Raw genomic sequence first — 19,948 nt, 5'->3', positions numbered from 1 at the left:
CCAATTAAATTATACCAATTAACATTTTATTGGACCTGCGACAAACAAAAAGAGGACTTCATATGTTTTCTTAAATAAGCTAATTAAAGATAAAATCATTCATACGTAGGGACAATCACTGTAGGCTATGTTTAAAGATAGCGAATCAAAATACACATTTTGCTAATGTTGCTTTAATGTAGAAATACGAACAGCAGGAAGAAACTGAGGCTTGGGCTCTGCTCAGTTTAATTTGTCACAGTCAAGTGTAACCTATAAAGCAGTGCAGAAAACCATTTAGGCTATGAATAGATGCTGTATCTTTTCCATTTTGTTCCAGTTGAAACTAGAGATGCACTGATAATCGGATCGGAATCAGAGCTGCACTGTCATCACAGATTATTATTATTTGTTTAGTCTCAAATCTGTGATGTTATACTTCAGTTTAACATAGGGGTCAAAGTTTTCATTCTCAATCCACGCTCTACAAATTGCTTTCCCGTGCCTCCCCATCAATCAAGCAAGCTCGCCACTGGTCAGAGCACACGGTTGTGGGTGTGCTGGCTCGCGGAAGGAAGTGCAATCTTATTTATAACTTTTTTTTGTTTTGCTGTTGCAAACTTTGTCATGTTAACACTGTATGATAATACATTTCTGTGTATATGCTGTTTGTATGCTTGGGGTTTTCCAATTCTTTTTTATACAGTTCATTATCTGCGTTTCTTGGACCTTTGCATCAGGTACCGGTTGGTAATTTAGCAGACACCTGTATCCATGGAGACTTGGAGAAAAAAGGGAAAAATAACCCCCAACGTTTTGATGAGGAAAACTAAAACAAAAAGCGATTGGAAATTAATCATTCTTTACTTAAATTATTTATTTATTTTTTTCCCCCATAGCAAAAATTGGAACCCTATGAGGGGAGAGGGGGGGACTTCACCCCCTTCTGAAAAAGTGAAATGCACTGAAGCCTTCTTGCCACTCTGTGTATTAAACATTAAATCCAGTCAAGCACAGTATGCATGTCATTTGCAAGCTGTGTTGCAGATCAGGGAACCCTGTTTTTGTTACACCAAAATACTTACAAAGCTGATATTTTAAGCAGAATGGAGCATTGAACTTTAGCCTAAATGAAGCAAAGGCACAAACCACAAGTAAGGCTACTACCTTTAAATCAAAATAAACACTCAAAGGCTGACCTGTGGAGTGTAAATGGACTTGCTATATATCACGAGTCAGTGTCAGCATTTTGAAATAACTAACTTTCATCTCTATTTGAAAAAGGAAGGTTAAGAGTTGTTGTTTCAGATGACAACATAAAATAACCAGCCTCCAATTTATTATTTTTGTATTTATTTAAGTACACAGCAGCCTTCTCATTTCGAGCTGGCGGCCGACTAAATTGACGTCTACTTTGCAAGATGAGCTGCCTAAAATAGTTATTATAAAATGAAAAAAAAAAAAAAATTAGTTTTTACAGTGCTCGTATGTTCCAGTGAATAGTATTCAAAATGTTTATTTTGTTCCAGTAAAATAGCGGCAATTTCCACAATTATGTAAGTCGAGTGAAACATTCCTTCTCTGAGGGCATTTAGTTTCCGGGCTTATGTTTCCATGGACACACTGAATGGACCAGTTGGTCAGTAACCATACAGCAGAGTTTTGACACTGTATAACTTTTTTTTTTTTAACCAAAAACCTACGTTTTCTATGTAAGATCGTCGTTTTTACTCAAAGCGTACGAAATACAGCGAGTATATGTTATAGCATTGTAAAATGAAACCTAGCATACTGTATACAGTTAATTCAGGAAACGATATTCGCATTGAGCAATTAATGAATATGACCGATTATTTTATTTTTATGTGCTTTGTTTTGCTGATTCAGTCTTTACTAAACAAAAAAAAGATCACTATATGAGCTACAAGATGTACCAGTCAGATCTTCTGCTGCATAATCAGCTGCTGTAAAACTGTGGTCAAGTAATTATTATTGACATTTACACACAAAGTGCAGATAAAGTACACCCACACACAAATACACACGTACAAATACGCATAAACACATACTGCGATTATCTAAATTCCATTTAAGAAGTTTAAGTCAAATGGAACTGTATGTTTAAACTTATGTACAGTACAAATCTCTTCCTCCTCCTCCTCTGTTGATGTCACACTTTCCATGTCTTCCCAAAACACAGCCATATTATCTTTGTATATTAGGCAAGAGCAACAGTGGGGGGGACGGGCGGACGGGGGTATTTTAGCGCTAAATATAATGCTAACATACTTTTTTTTGTACCCGGGAAAGGGAACCGAAGCTTGGTTATAGACACGCTGGTGTGGCACTGTCTACTGCGCGCCAAAGAAAGAAAGAAAAAGAAACACACGACACAAAGCGCTGGTGTGTCCAGGCCCTTTGGGGTGCCAAAAGGCTTGGTGCAAACATAGATACACAGTATGACAATGTAGGTATTAATTAATGGGTGAACTCCGAGTTTGCTTTCACTTTGAAACTTTTTACTCCTACACACTCACCAGCTGTATAGTTGGCTCATCGATCTGAGTGCCTCTCGTGGCGACACGTTCTGGCAAAATTGAGCTACAACAGTATTACATTGAAAGTCTTTAAATAGAGTGTATACAATCTATGTTAATAACTTTTACACTTGTCCAGGGTACTACATAAACATTAATGTGATTTCCACAGTAAGTAGTCGTACTTTAATTTAATACAAATTAAAGCTAATAAGCCGTGTATTGCAGTGTTTTGTGGCAGACTGCAAGCACCAGCCCAAAAGGGAAGCTACTCCAGATTTCCTATAGTTGCTCATGTTAATCTCCTAAAGAAGTGGTATGTCAGTTTGTGCTAATCTATATTAATAAAATGAATAAGAAATATCCAAAACCATTTGTGTATGTCATTTCTACACCTAAGTGATTTTCTGTTTCAATATTACTCTTTTCCACTTGAAATAGTTTCCATTTAATATACCTATAAACTTATTTATGTACTGGACTTTTACTTTCAAGATAAGTTGTTCCATTTACTTGAACAAATCAATCCTGACGGTTGTCATGCTGATGCTCTGGAGTTGATCCCTGGAGCCAGCATCGCAGCCATTGTGTGTGCTGATGCACTGGGGAGGGAAAAATAAGCTGATCCCTGGAGCCAGCATTACACTTCAGCCATCAGCACCAGGCAGAAGGATATCTACATCATCACATGGAAGGAAACGCAAATGGATCACATTAGTTTTCTGTAAAGCTACGTCTTAGTTGGTGCTTATCTTGGCGAGAGCAGAGTTCAAAGCAGCATGAAGTTAACATCTACTCTCATGTAATGGAAATCCAATACATTACTGTTATCTGTATTTATTTTAATAAGGCAACAGTTAACAGAATTAAAAAATATTAAACACTGAGAGAAAAAAACAACTTACTGTACTGATTAGAGGAGAAACCTCAAAATGGAGTGAGGTAACCAGTGGTGTACCACAGGGATCAGTATTAGGTCCTCTGCTATCCCTAATCTACATTAATGATTTAGATTCTGGTATAGTAAGCAAACTAATTAAATTTGCAGACGACAAAAATAGGAGGAGTGGCAAACACTGTTGAAGCAGCAAAGGTCATTCAAAATGATCTAGACAGCATTCAGAATTGGGCAGACACATGGCAAATGAAATTTAATAGAGAAAAGTGTAAAGTATTGCATGCAGGCAATAAAAATGTACATTATAAATATCATATGGGAGATGCTGAAATTGAAGAAGGAAACTATGAAAAAGACCTAGGAGTTTATGTCGACTCAGAAATGTCTTCATCTAGACAATGTGGGGAAGCTATAAAAAAGGCTAACAAGATGCTCGGATATATTGTGAGAAGTGTTGAATTTAAATCAAGGGAAGTAATGTTAAAACTCTACAATGCATTAGTAAGACCTCACCTAGAATGTTGTGTTCAGTTCTGGTCACCTCATTACAAAAAGGATATTGCTGCTCTAGAAAGAGTGCAAAGAAGAGCAACCAGAATTATCCCGGGTTTAAAAGGCATGTCGTATGCAGACAGGCTAAAAGAATTGAATCTATTCAGTCTTGAACAAAGAAGACTACGAGACGATCTGATTCAAACATTCAAAATCCTAAAAGGTATAGACAATGTCAACTCGGGGGACTTCTTTGACCTGAAAAAAGAAACAAGGACCAGGGGTCACAAATGGAGATTAGATAAAGGGGCATTCAGAACAGAAAATAGGAGGCACTTTTTACACAGAGAATTGTGAGGGTCTGGAACCAACTCCCCAGTAATGTTGTTGAAGCTGACACCCTGGGATCCTTCAAGAAGCTGCTTGATGAGATTCTGGGATCAATAAGCTACTAACAACCAATGATGGGCCAAATGGCCTCCTCTCGTTTGTAAACTTTCTTATGTTCTTAAATCAATTTAATGTTTACAGAAAATGCAACAGAAATGAACTCTTCTGAAAAATGCAAAATCAACAGTGTTTGAAATCGAAGTTCTCACAAGCGCATTTTTAAAAATGTATGGTTTATTTATTAATACACTTGCGCATTCTCTGACTCAGAAGTTAATGAGAAACTGTGCCATGGGAAAGTACTGTATGTAGACTCAGAATCAAGGAAGACTAAAAATAAATGTAAGGACTGGTTGGTTCCATAACTATTTTTAGAAACTTAATGTCAAGTTTTTTTGTTTGTTTTTTGTATGAATGCAAAGGAAAAAATTGAATACTCCATGAAAAAATAGAAAATACAGCTTATAGCTTACCTTTTCTGTATTCAAATTTAACTACCAATTAATACTGTTTCTTATCATCTTTAATTTAGAAATTGCTTCACATTTCTCTTCTGTCTCACTTGGTATTATGGTATTTATATAAAGTGACGTCATTTGTTTTTGTGTCTGAAATATAATTTCTCTGTTTCATTGGTTTCTGGTTCTGTCTTTCACCAATTTTTTCTGTGTGTAATTATTGCAAAACCAAACAGAGTTTGCTTAAATATGTGGACTTTACTTGCTTTTAAATGTATTGTGTGCCAAGACAAGTTTGTGGTTTTAAAATTCTAATATGAATACATTATTTTGTAATTACTTTTCATAGACACATAAGTAACTTTTACTTGCTCTTTAAATCTCAAGGCCTAAAATAATTTTAAAAATTTAACAAAGTTACACTTATTTTGAATGTTGATTCCCTATTAAGGCACATATTTAGGCCCAGGACATGCAGGATTTAGACCCCTACAAAACCCTAAAATTCATTATTCTTCTATATGTCGCATTGTCTAATTTGATCTGTTCTAATACTACAAACTTCACATCATTTATGTCATGTCCCTGACTGGTGAAGTGCTGTACTATTGGTTCATTCATTTTTTTTTTTTTTTCTAATTAATGAAAGGTGGTTCTGAATTATTTTATATAAAGTAGTTCCAGTCTCTCCAACATATTTGATTTCAACACATTTTTCACAGGCTATTCCATAAACAACATTGCTATTTTTATAGTAGGTATTAGTTTTTAGTGGATATGTGGTGTTCTTATGTTTAATTATATTTTTACTTTTGTCTATGTATTTACACACTTTACATTTACTGGTGCACATGTTCGTAGAACCTATTTTGTCAATTATTCTTTAATGTTTACTGTGAACTGAAATATCAATTAGCTTCTCTTTTGAATGCTACAACTGGGGCCTTAAGAAATACTTTTTTTTAATTTTTCTGAATTATGTAGAATCCAGAAGTGTTTCCAAACTATCTTAGAAATATTGGGCAAAAGTTTAGAGTAAGTCATTACTAATGGGACTCTCTTGACCTTTTTATCTCCATTTTTATAATCTAGTAGATCATCTATTTTTAGTTTATCCACTTTTCTTAACTCCATCTCTATAATTCTTTCTTTGTATCCTCTTTAAGATTTGTTTTTAATACATTTCTTTATTTTACAGTCACTTTCTTTAGAGCATATTCTTCGTATTCTTATTCCTAGACCCTTTGGGATTGCCCTTTTAGTGTGTATCGGATGTGCAGAGCACATGTGTAAATACTGGTGCATGTCAGTAGGTTTACAGAAGAGGTCAGTCTCAATTGAACCTTCTTCAAGTTTTACTATAGGATCTAAAAATTGTATTTCTTTCCTTGTCCATCGAAGGTCCACCTTAATATTACTGTGTATTTCATTTGCCATTTTATGAAACTGGAAAAGAGACTCTTCTCCATGTGTCCAAACCCCCAAAATATCATCTACAAACCGAATGTATTCTAAAAGGTTCTCTTTCCGATTCTCTAAGTAATTGTTCTTCCCATTTCTCCATGTATGTACTGGCAAAATGCATTCCTAATTTAGATCCTATTGCCAAGTAAGCTTATAATACATTTTTAGAGACGCGGGGTGTAATTTGTATAAACACCCGTACTCTAACATGGGTTGTGCTTGTTTTGGGCTTATTGTGAAAGGCAGTGCGGCTTTTTTTTTTTCTTGTGAGACTGTAATCTTCCACATCTGTCTCACAGGTAGCCACTGATTCCTGAACACCTAATTTTGTTGTTGGCAAGAGTTTGTGCAGGCAGCAGGCAGTGGCACATTTGGGAGCGAATTAATGCACTTCAGTCTGTTTCATCAGTATCTGCCACCTCCCTTTCAAGTGCCCACTACTCGTATTTTCCCAACCGTGATGCTGAATGCTTCCTCAGCAGCTGTCAGCCGTCCGGGCAGGTAGGGTTACTAAGCCATGGTAGTATACGCAGCATCGCCTGATCCCCTATATGCTGTATTGCCTGAAAGAAAGGGATATAGATAGATAGATAGATAGATAGATAGATAGATAGATAGATAGATAGATAGATAGATAGATAGATAGATAGATATAACGTCTCCGCCAGTTTTCAGCCATGGTATATCTGCAATACCTGTGTTGGTCAGATTCATTTTATACCTCTGAGTTAATTTTTAATTAATGAGTCATCAGATAAATTAGTTGAAACCGGATTCAATACTAACGACAAGCCAACCCACCTGACATTTGAAAAACAATTTGGTCAAGAGCAGTAAAACACATTATTAACCAAGCAGGCACAGGGTATTTTGCTTTATTACAGCAGCTTAGATTCACTTGTGTACCAGTTCTCTGCGCATGGAAACCACATTCACAAAATGTCACTAGTAATCTAAAAAAACAGCACGAGTACTTTACGCATAGCTAATTTACATGTCAACCCCACCTTTCCCATTCATTTGCATGACATCAGGTGAAAAGCCCGGTATACTCGAGTAAAATAAACTGAGTGAATGGAAACCCAAAAAATCATTTTACACTAGACATTTCTCGTGTAAATGTCTCGAGTTAAAAAAAAAAAAACTTGTATGGAAACACCATGATTGTTAACAAATAGAATTTTGTTGTTCCAAAAATGTAATTGTTTGTCTTGCTTCACATTTATTAAAATGTACTGCCAACTGATAGCTATACATTATCTACTGTATCTGCAAGGGAACCCTGGTAGAAGCAATGGCTCTTGGAGAAACAACAACAACAACAACAACTAGCACAGCTAGTGATCCAGGCATGGACTCTCCTGCAAACAGGATGCATTTCAATTTAATGAATGTAAATCAAGACAAAAAACTACTGGTGCCAGCACAAGCTGTTTTCTTCTCTAAATGGATTCCTTTTCTCATGGATAGCAGTTTGTGCTATAAATCTGCCTTGGCAGAAGGAAAAAAAACAACAGCAATTGTTTCGCTTCCATCAACGGTTCCCAAACTCTGACTATATTAGGTCCCCAGTGGGGTGAAAAAACATCTTAAAGCCCTCAAATTTAGAGCCATTTCAAAAATGACTTTTTTTTTTTTTAATGCAATGGTTTGTCAAGCTAAAGTCAAATATGCATTTTTTGTGAGTTAGTTAAATTGATCCTTAGAGAATGACAAATCCAGATATTTAAAGTCAGTGGTCAATGTCACTTTGATATTTGCACTACAAGAATTAAGCTCCTAGGGTTTAAAAGTTTTAAACAAAGAAATGGTTTAGAGAGCTCTGTGATTTATAAAAAAAAAAAAAAAAAAAAAAAAAAAAAAAGCACACACTACAAAAGCAACCATTACTGGATAGCTCATTTGTATCAATAATGTTCAGACTGTAACAAAGAAAGTTTAAAGCCAGTCAGATGGAATTTGCATTTACTATACTTAAGAACATAAGAAAGTTTACAAACAAGAGGAGGCCATTCAGCCCATCTTGCTGGTTTGGTTGTTAATAGCTTATTGATCCCAGAATCTCATCAAGCAGCTTCTTGAAGGATCCCAGGGTGTCAGCTTCAACAATATTCAATTCTTTAAAATGTTATTTTATTTTCTATTATTTGTGGAAGGGGAGGGGTGCTATCAGACAAGGGGGTAGATTTCATGAAAACTGAACTCCTTTGATAGACTGCCAAATGCAGCAATTATCACAAGTTTACATAAATACTGGAAATGGACATAAGATTTGTTATATAAAAAGGGTTGGTGTGAGTTATTATCACAGGTTACAATTTAACATCTCTCATGGGAGGCCCAATAAAGGTCACATCCGTTTAATAATTGCGTTTTTATTTAAAGTTGTTAATATATATTTTTTTCAAGTTTAAGTTGTTTAATTTTATGTTTGCTTAGCACATAACAGTACTTCAAAATGTTTGCAAGTTCTAGTACCCAGGGACAGACCTCCCAGGAATAGAGACTCCAATTCCTGCTTATCAAAACTTCAGCTGACAGCAGTTCACCTGCCACCTAATTCAAGTGACATTAAAGAGTTTGTGAAAACCAGCATATCCTGGCGTTAGTCAAGTTAAACGAAAATGATACAGCTGTGTAGTCATTGGTCTTACTTAACTAACCCTCGAGGAATCAGCTGACTGGGTTATACGATAAAAACAAACACACATGTACTCTCTTAAACATAGCGATACAATGAAAGTTAACACAATGTGTCGATAAAAGTTAATTAAAGTATAACATGAACACTAACTGATAGATGCAGGCGATCTTTTTAAGAATATGATTTACATAACTGCATAATAATACAAACATGAAGTCATTTTTTGTTGTTTTGTTTTTTTGTAGTTATTTTTTCCTTGCCTTTTGCGTTATGTTAAATTAAATATACTTGGTCAACGAAAATCAAACATTACTATACCAGCAAGCAGACAACTGACCTGCAGCAAAGTGAAGCGGGGTGGATTTCCTGCCAGCCATGTCCTTAGCATTCACATTCCCGGTGTCCACAAGCCTCTTGACCCGGGACACATCCCCATTACGACAGGCCTCAAATAGCTCCCTGAAAGCCCCGCTCGTCCCGCAACCCCCTCCAATACCACCGGGACTGACAGTGCCAGAGTCAGGGCTGGAGCCGCCGCTGCTGCCCCCGCCGGTAGTTGTTGTAGTGGAGCTGCTGCTGTTACTTAGGGCCAGAGCTGGGAGATCAGGGGAGGCCGGAATGATCTCCGTATCATCACTGTTTTCTTGTTCGGCTCCGACCGGAGCCGACGTCGCTGCTGCTCCAGCTGGAGCTGGAGGAGTACCCGGGGGACTAGGTGAAATAGCCGTGTTCCTCGGAGGGGACAATAGACTCTGCTGTTGTTGCTGAGAAGAGCGACGAGACGCCGCCATTTTCACAACACAGAGTCCCTTTGCTTTGGCAACAAAAACAGCTCTGCTTACTTCCGGGATATTGGCAATGCGCACTTCCGGGACGACCTCGGTGGTCCTAGGTTCTTTGTGCACATCTTTAACAAAGCTTCACTTTTACAGAAACGCCGGCAAATCTTTTCTGTCATCCCGTTGTGCTGATTAAAATGTAACACTAACCTGTTTTTTGTTTATTTGTTTTGTTTTGTTTTTTAACCTCAAAAAAGTCGGTACTCATACTAAAGAAAACAACAGAAAGATAATAATGTACAGTATAGATATTATACATAATGAAATACCAGTACTACAAAAAATAGCATAGAGTTGGTACCTTTCACATCTTTGAATGAGTCATGCAGAATGAACATGATTGGAGACCAGAAACAAATATGTCTAAAAAATGAATTCTGTTGCTAGAGTCGAGGTTCAATCAAGCTTCCTTTCTTGATATCTTGCAAGAAGCAAAAGCAATCATGTGGAATAAAGTACTGTATGTACTGATAAAACTCAAGTGGGCAATAGATTTGAGGCTATTATTTCTAAATTGACTTGCACCATGTATTTCAATAGGATGCTCAATTATTACACTGAAGCAACACTACTTTAGAGGGTGAAATTGCTTTGATATTTCCAGTTGCAATGAATGGGCTTACAGTGCTACTGTTAATTTCAGTGAAAATACAGTACCATGCATTTTAACCCTTTCCTCTCTAGTACAGGTATAGGATAGTAAAATAGTGGTGCCTCAAATATAGTCAGAACCATAGGCCAAGCTCTTTTCAGAAGGACCATTGCATTGCACACACACACACATACACACTGTTTATAACTCCAAACCAGGTTTGCATACATTCCATTCTTTTTCTTTTCTCTGTTATTTAATGTTCTCGCTCCCCCTGTACCTATGTTTGTCTCCATCTTGCACCACCCCCTTAAGTACCCATTCTACTTCCTTTCCTCTACTGCTCCTTATCATGACTACCTTTAATATCCGTGTAATCCTCTCCCCTTGTTCCTGTCCTCTGTCTCCTTCCTGCAAATCTAACTGTTTTAACCTCATCCCCCTGCCTCTCCCTCTTTCCACTTTGAGTTTCACGCTGTTGAAATAACCTCCCCTTGTCGCCTTCTCCTTATTGTTCGGTACCGCCCTCCTGGACCCCTTACTCACTTTCTTGATGATCTCGACTTCCTCCTCTCCTCCCTCCCCTCTTTGACCACTACTTTATCTCCTCTCTGTCGCTCCCTTCCCTTTCTGCTCTGCCGCCCCCTCTGTCACCTGGACCTCTTTGCTGCCATTGACACAGTTGACCACTCTATTGTCCTGTCCTCCCTTGCTGATCTGGGACTCTCCTGCACTGCTCTTGCCTGGTTCTCCTCCTACCTCTCTGAGCGCACGTACCGGGTGTCCTGGCGTGGCTCACACTCCACCTCTTGAACTCTTTCGACATGTGTCCCAAGGCTCAGTCCTGGGACCCCTCCTGTTTTCTCTCTACACCCACTCCCTGGGTCCCCTCATCTCCTCCCATGGCTTCTTATATCACTTCTATGATGATGATGCCCAGATCTTACTCTCCTTTCCCACCTCTGACTCCAACATTTCCTCCCGTATCTCTACCTGTCTCTCGGCCATCTCCTCCTGGATGCTCTTGCATCATCTCAAACTCAACCTCTACAAATCAGACCTCCTTTTCTTCCCCCCTCGTCCTCCCCCACCACTGATCTCTCTATCTCTATTCCACCACCCTCTCTCCCACCTCATCCACCAAGAATCTTGGTGTCACCCATGACCCCTCCCTCTCCTACACTCAGCACATCTCGATTCTGGCACACTTCTGTTGCTTCTTCCTCAGCAACTTATGCAGGAACTGCACCTTCCTCACCAATTACTCCACGCAGCTCGTAGTTCAGGCCCTGGTACTGTCCCGCCTTGACTACTGCAACTCCCTCCTGGTCGGCCTTCCTGCCTCTGCTACCTGCCCATTCCAGTTCATCCAAAGCTCTGCTGCTCGCCTTGTCTTTTCCCTTCTTACTGGACTTTACTCTTATAAGCAAATATTTACTGTAAGTTATAACTGCCCTTCGTCAAACTTGCTCTTACTTAAATTTGATCTTACTGTGTTTCATAACTGCTCTTATTATGATATTCTGTAATGTGATATTTTATAATGTGATACTTTGTACTGTGATATTTTGACAATTGTAAGTCGCCCTGGATAAGGACGTCTGCTAAGAAATAAATACTACTACTACTACTACTACTACTACTACTACTACTACTACTAATAATAATAATAATAATAATAATAATAATAATAATAATAATAATAATAATATGATGTTTGGTACTACAGCTTGGTGAACTGCCTATATATGTCCAGTTCATTTCAAAGCATAAGGATAAATGAAAGTATCAATCTTGGTGCCATCTGTGATATTCATGAGAACACTGAAACATGTACAGTATTAATAATGTCCATGTGTATCCACCTAAAGACAAAGCTACAGTATACATATGGAAGATTATCTTTAACCACGGTCCATATCGGAGATTGTCTCTTTTTGTCATTTGCAGCTTCAGCAGATCAGTGTTGTTTGATCAGAAACACGTTTGGAAAGAAATGCACTTGTTTATAAATACTGTAAAGCCTAAATATTTGCAAGCCTTGTATTATGTGTTTTTCACGTATGAAAAAAACCTGCAAAAATCTTTGCCAGGAAATTAAATTCCACTAACAATACATACTTTGTATATTGCAATAGGTCACCAACATTTCTGGAGCAAAATTCGCTGAATATTTTGGTCGCAAATATTAATGGCTTTACAGTACTGTAGGCCTATTTCAGCAAACAACTCATGTGCTTGTATCTAGCAAAACAGCTTCATAACATTTGCAAGTATAAGTTGTGTCACTTGCAATAGATTTATACATTAATTAGAAATTTTAAAATGTAAACAACCATGTGCTTAAAGTATGTGAAAGCCTTGCACTATAAAAATAAAGAACAAAACCCAAGGCAGGCAGCATTATGAATGTGGAGAACAAAGTTAGTAATGGTTATGTGTAGACATTTATAAAATCCTTGTCTCTGTGTGTCACTGTGTGCTTCACCAGCACAGCAACAAACAATTCTAAATCACAAAAAGGGAATGTAAAATAGGTACTTAAATTCACGCCTGTCATTTATAAAAGAGATTTGCATAAGTCATATTGCTGTAAACAGATTGTTCAATAGCAATCGGTCGTGTTATATGCATTTGTTGTCAGCAGTGACAGATGAAAACAATGTATACATCTCCATGCTGGAATTGATACCTTGTCTTAAACAGTCCTGCCAATCTTCCGGAAAGCAATCCATTCTCATATATTATCGTTTAACATTTGCTTATCCCCATATAAAATATTTGGGATCCACACAGGCATCTCATTCCTATATGTTCCCAGATAAGATCAGGTTTTATTCACCCATTGCAGGTTTGCAGTATATCTAAATTACATTTTAGCAGGGAGGCGCCTGTTGTTCCAAGGATTAAAACAGCATTTGAATGTATTCTTCTATCGTTCTTTCCATTTTATAAAGTTTGCAATTGCTATGGCCCTGAAATGAAATATCTGTGGGTGTTGGTTTACACCATTATGATATGAAATATGTTCTTATTGCATTAAGTATAGATTATTTCTTAGCCTTTTTTTTTTTAACATTATATGTATATATTTTAATCCTTTTTATATCTCTAACACCTGATGAAGACATGTATCGTTTCATGTGTTTCGTGTTTTTAATAATAAAGAATTGTTTTTTAGATGTAAAATATTGCCGCTTACTTTTTACTTTCTTGAATATCTTTTACTTAACATGGTTGATGACTAAACAGAGACTACTTTTGTCATATTCTATGCCGTTTGGATCAACACCTGCATGAAAGATTTATGAACTTGGGCTGTGTATATATATACACACTGCAGTTCTACCTTCTCGGAAACCTATATATATGTGTGTGTGTGTGTGTGTGTGTGTGTGTGTGTGTTACAGTAAAAGTCACAATCTAGCCAATCTTACGTTGAGCTCTGAGATAATAACATCAGTGTGCAACCAATAGAATTTTTATTAAAATCAAAGTTCCTTGTGAGGAAAGTAATTGTACATTAAGCCCAGATCATTTCAAAACAATGTTCATTGGACCACCACTTGCAAATATATACCCAGAGAAAACAAACTTAAGGATTTGCCTCCTGTAGTATAATGTGTATCTTTTGTATACTACCCTATCAAAAACACCATACTGTATTTTATATAATTGTTTTTATATCTATGGATAGCTAGCTAGAACTCCATGTGGAATAAACATATAGAAAAGTGATTTGATTTATTAACTATTTGTTTAACAATGATCAGAGGCTGGTCACACACCCATAAAACACAGCAAATTATAAGCTACAGTTACGTCAACATACAATAGAAATGACACCATAGTTATGCAAGGGGTTTGTCAATGTCTTAATGAACCAATATGTGACACGCCCCCAAGGTTACTGAGGGTGGGGGGTTACTGACTTGAAAGCATGTTTATCTTCCCAACTTCAGAAACCCAACAACATAAAAAAGAACAAGTGGTAGCCATGTGCCTTGTATTCCTAGAAAACAAACACCACAGCCTGACAGATTTCACACATACTGTATAAACAAGCATGTTTCCGTAGATAGGAGATCAGCAGAGTCTACATCCTGTCCATATGTTTTTGACTGTGAAAATTCTGAAAATTACCATGCCAATGCAGTCAACATTACAAACACACGAGAAGAAGGCTAGTGTGGACACCACCAACAATAATGAAACTGTGTTCAAAATAGGCAAGATAGATTAAGTATATTTATTAGAAATCGTTATTAAGACTTTTTTCAGTCTTTCTTTGGTGTTTATATCAATACATTTTTCTTCATAACAGTTTGATTCCAATAAAGTATTCCCTGGAACAACAGATGTCATAGTTAGGGAATCCCTTTTATGACATTGATCCCTGACTTAATGAGAGAGGCATGTACTGTGGAGTAACCCACATTACCAAATTAAAGAGTGTGACCAGGTGCACAACAATGACCAATTTCTGAGCATGGCTAGAACCTGTCTATCATTCAACTCTTTCACGTGCACTGCAAGAAAAACACCATCAAGTTTCCATAGCAACCACCCACTATCAGGAAACAGAACAATAATCATACGTGACACACATTGATGAGTTACTGCAGCAAGGAAATTGCAGTGGTTCCAGCTGGGGGAGGATACTGATATATACAAACTGGATATCATGAAAAATACATTATTTCAGATTAAATCTCCAGTTAAGCTCTCACACATGCTAGTTAAGTGACCAGCTTACCACAGAATAGTACATTTTGTGGGCCAAAAAATTAACCCTTTGGGCACACAAGCTTTAGCCTTAAAAGGATCTGCTAATGAAACAAGTATGTCATTAACATAAAGCCTCTGGCTTGGCTGTAAATTCAAAATTAGAGCTATCACTATGACAGGCACCCCCATATATCACCAGAATATAATAACTTTATCAAAATCATTTTGATACCAAGCTTCTTCATAATTGGAAAGCGTTTTTGCATTTATATGTAAAGTGTGTGACATACGTATACAGCTGCCTCACTATATCTCCATTGCCTGGGATTTCATCCCTTGCGGGGGATGATAAAGGGGCTTTTATGAGATATTAAAAGCAGGCATTCCTGCAAAACAAAATTATATTTAACCACGGTCCATAATCTGTCTGTCTGTACATTCTATTTGTCCATCTGTATGTCACACTTACATTGTTTGTATATATCTGAAAAGCAGTTTATCAAATTGTGATTAAACTTGGTACAGTCAAACCTGTATTAAGAGACCACTCAAGGGACAGTCTAATAGTGGCCTCTTAAAACAGGTGGTCTCTTAAAAGAGGGCCCATAACTTATGAATTTTCTATTTGTCTCTGACATACTTTCCTGTAATTATGTATGGCTTACATACACTGTAAAAGCGGTCTTTTTATTTTGTATTATATCTCATCTTTTCTGATGTTCAAGTTCAGATAGCAAGGTCAGATAGCAAGGGAGCACTGTACATTTTAACATTGTGTACAGCGATAAAAGTGTTTAAAAGCTGCTTCAAGGGTATGCTCACCACAGTAATTTTGCACACTGTTCTATAACCCAGTGCTCTACAACGTGGGATGCCAACAGTGTGGAGTGTGTCTGTTAAACACTTCATTATATAAAGCGGATTTCAGCATAACAAAGAGGAACCAGAGAGTCAGAATGCTCAGTTACAGGAGGAAATTAATTTGACTCATTGAACTCTAATGACATCCCATGTTGAAGAGAAGACCCAGGGGTTCTCCACCAGGGGTTAGATTAAATCTAAAAAGGTGGCATGTGTGTTCTGAAAATCTGTGAGAATTAACTGAACCTAACCAAGAGGTTGATAACAACAACAGAGGGGATGAAAACATGTATTTTCCTGACTCCTATAATTTAATAATTGAAGTATATTGCCCAGATATTTATGTATTTAGAAATATATATATATATGCGTGTGTGTGTGTGTGTGATATTTTTTTTATTTAATTATGTATGTTTGCAATTAAATAACCTTGGATTTTTTTTTACCAATTCATTCTATTATATGGGACGCTACATTATGTTTGTGTTGTTTGAACCTGGAATGCGTGAAGCTCCTGCATTTAGGTTCAGCCTTAAAAAAGTATATTTTGAGTGTTTTTAATGTGAATATTCAAACTTGCTGTATAACAGCAACTTTAAGCTGTTTTAAAAAAGGACATACCAACTGCAGGTTATACAACACTTGAATGTATGTGTCTGTATGTGTTAAAAGACACACACCCCTACACATTTTTGTTTTAATACATACAGTAGCTACTGGACAGCATAGTGAATTTTGTTGTTTTAATTCCAACATTTATCCTGCCTTAGCGAAGACACAACATTTTTTTTTAAATTTATCTCCACAAGTCTGATTTGCCTGTCATTTATTTCTCTATCAAAATGTTTTTAATCATGTTGCTTCCCATAACCCTTAGGTTGTGGGTTGTAGGAGCCATTATAATCATCATCGCTAGATTACCCACATTACCTCATCAGAATGGGAGGTTAATAAAACTTGTTTGGCTTTATTTTTTAATTTGTTACTTCCATAGGTTCATCTTTGAAAAAATTTAAAGAAAAAAAGTTAAATGTAACAGAACAGATGTAACAGATTTTTTCCCCTGGCCCGCACATTAAGATTATTCACAATATGATCCTTAAAATTATAAGTTTGAAGTGCACTTACTGTCCCACAATCATTTTCAGTTTTACATCAATTACCACAAGCCTTCGCCCCCTTGAAACTGGTGTAAGATTTTTTTGGTTCAGGAAACACCAATGGAACAGATAATTTCAAAACAGACTAAGTGAAATATTTTTCAAAATGGTTATATTTCTTGCATTTTATTACTTGTTTGACTTTTCTCTGCATAGTTGTTCTTCCTCAAAGCAATTTAAATTTGTTGCAAATATAACATTTTCTACATGGGTGTTTGTGACCTTGACATAAGCGCTAGCTTTCTGAATGTTATTATTATTATTATTATTATTATTTATTTATTTCTTAGCAGACGCCCTTATCCAGGGCGACTTACAATTGTTACAAGATATCACCTTATACATTATTTCACATTATACAGATATCACATTATTTTACATACAATTACCCATTTATACAGTTGGGTTTTTACTGGAGCAATCTAGGTAAAGTACCTTGCTCAAGGGTACAACAGCAGTGTCCCCCACTGGGGATTGAACCCACAACCCTCCGGTCAAGAGTCCAGAGCCCTAACCACTACTCCACACTGCTGCCCTGTACTGTATATACTGCTACTGTATATATATTTCAGGAGTTTTTTTTTTTTTTGATTCTGAAAACCAAGACGTGTTAAACACTGCAGTTGTGGCAGGTTGTTGTTTTCATGGGTGAAGACTGCCAGTAATGCTTCAGACACTGAATAATTATCTGTTTGGAATTCAACAGAAAAGTATGCTGCTGGAATCCTGTTTAAAATATATAATACAGTGATCAGTCATTAACCTGATTCTGTGCTTTAATTTACATGGAAATAATCAAATGTGGTGTACAAGCTGTACTTAGAGGTTGGACGATCCTATTGAGACCACATGTGTGCTTTAAACTTCTGAGTTTTATAAAGTCAGCACCTTTTCTGTAGATGAAATATACAGGTGTGACCCAGGATTAGGCCTTAAAGGAGTTGTCATTCTAATGAAGTGAAAATTGTAAAAACTGTTTGAGGTCAGCCATGCTGGGTGATGGGACCCATTAACCCCTGGTAGACAGATACAGCTGCAAAGGAGGCAGATGGGAGGAGGATGACAGAAATTTCACTACAGAGGAGAAAAAGGCAAGTCCCAGCTTTAAGCGATTGGGGTAAGCCACTGAGATAAAAGAAGTGGGTATGACTGTCACCTGGTCTCTAAGAAACCAAAATGTATTTGTATGTATTTTGCTGTGCGCAGAATGCTGGTCAAAAACATGGATAATTTATTGACAGAGAAGCATTTCATATTTATGTCAATGAAAATGAGAATGCATGCACAGTATTATAAAAATTTTTAAAACTTGTAACGTGGTTAAATTAAATTAAATTACACTATTATGTCCCCAAAAAAATGATTACTGGAAATATCAAAAACTTCAACTCAGCTCCCCAATTTTAAGCATTTGTTAAACATTTTCTCACCTTCTTGAGATGGATTTTTGATTATACAAAGCAAATATGAACAAGAAGAAAAATACATTTTACAACTCTGATATGTCATACCCATATCAGAAACAATTTAATCTGATGCTGACAGTTGTGTTTGTTTGTGCTGTGTTCAGGTGCATGAGGAATAGCTCATTCAACCAAACTCTGCTCCTGGTTTAAAGGGGTTTGTTTTTTTGTTTTTTGTGCAGAGGATTTCATATTCAACCTCAGTAAAGTTGTTTTTTTTTTTTTTAATTAAGAAATTTTGAGGACCATGTTCAGACAATGGCAAGACAAAAGACACACTATCCCCTCTATATAAAGTACCAAAAATGCTTACATATTATGAATACATTATCCCATATTAACTTTCCCCTCACATTCACTTGAAGTCCTCAAGGTATTAACCCGTCTTTGCCATCTGGTGGTTAGGATGTGAAAACACAAGACAGTAGTGTTGTTAAATGAGTCACAGTATGTGCACAGAGCTTGCAAGACAAATTGTTATCTAAGGGGTTACAAAAAATGTAAAATGGGCCACTGGGACAGCACTGATATGATGTGACTGAAAAGTGTTTAAATTGTTATAGAGAGGTGATGCATCTATTTATCATCTAGCCCCTGTGTGTAGCTAGCTGCTTATACAAGTAATTTGTGCTGTCTTGTATACTAAAGGCCCATGCTACTGTCAAACCCTATTTGTATCTGCATGTGCCATTTCCCTTAAGAATTACACCATGTAACAATTTTTTTTTTTTTTTGGTTCCTGGGTAGTAAGTGTTATTTCCTAATTGCTTATGCCGCAAAAGTATAGAAAATGGTTATTATTCCACACAAACTTTGCTTTTGTGACCAGGACAGTGATATTTTGAAATTTACCTATTTTCCAGAACATTCCAGATAGATTCAATGCTGAGTAAACTTGGAGTAACTTCTAGAACTTTCTAGAACTTTCCAGTAATATAAATAGTAGTATAAATACAGGGGCCTTAAGCCCACCAGTTCAGTTTAGTTCCAGCTGCCTAAGTGGATACATATCTGCATTTTTCTGAGATGGCATCAAGAGGCTGCAAGCATCCGGCAGACGCATTTTGCTATGTCTGCGGCCAATTTATCAAGACAAGAGCGAAAAAGTACTCAGTGGAAGCATCTGCTAAGATGTGTGAGGCCTACAAGGCATATTTCGGCATGCCTGTCGGGGATCAAGACAAACCCTGGGCACCTCATTTCACCTGCGAGCACTGCAAAAAAACTCTGGAAGGTAAGATGGACAATTGTTGCTTGGAATTTTGTGTTATAAAATTTGTTAAATTTTTTTAAATTGTAAAAGTTTTTAATTTTAAAATGTTTTACAATTTTCAATGTTATTGAAAAAATATATCATATATGAAAAATGTTGCGAGAATCTCTTACACATTAGTCATGAGTGAAATAAATGTATTTTTGTAGGATGGTACAGAGGGGAAAAGA

General features: G+C 36.7%; 1 protein-coding gene across 7 annotated transcripts in view; it reads right to left on the bottom strand.

The window, feature by feature from the left end:
* Positions 1-9,753, bottom strand: part of LOC117972740 (poly [ADP-ribose] polymerase tankyrase-1-like) — a 119,836-nt gene extending 110,083 nt beyond the window's left edge. For 6 of the 7 annotated variants that reach the window (XM_058994831.1, XM_058994823.1, XM_058994843.1 and 3 more), the window contains exon 1: positions 9,200-9,752. In XM_058994831.1, coding sequence (XP_058850814.1) covers positions 9,200-9,653 — 454 coding nt within the window. In that variant the 5' untranslated portion in view covers positions 9,654-9,752. Of the gene's footprint in view, positions 1-9,199 lie in introns of all 7 variants that reach the window. The other variant, XM_058994815.1, reaches the window with a different exon arrangement.
* Between the last annotated feature and the right edge of the window lie 10,195 nt (positions 9,754-19,948).

This window comes from Acipenser ruthenus, chromosome 2, assembly GCF_902713425.1.
Source record: "Acipenser ruthenus chromosome 2, fAciRut3.2 maternal haplotype, whole genome shotgun sequence".
Taxonomy (NCBI): domain Eukaryota; kingdom Metazoa; phylum Chordata; class Actinopteri; order Acipenseriformes; family Acipenseridae; genus Acipenser; species Acipenser ruthenus.
Note: the sequence above shows the minus strand (reverse complement) of the source record. Positions and strands in the feature narration are given on the sequence as shown.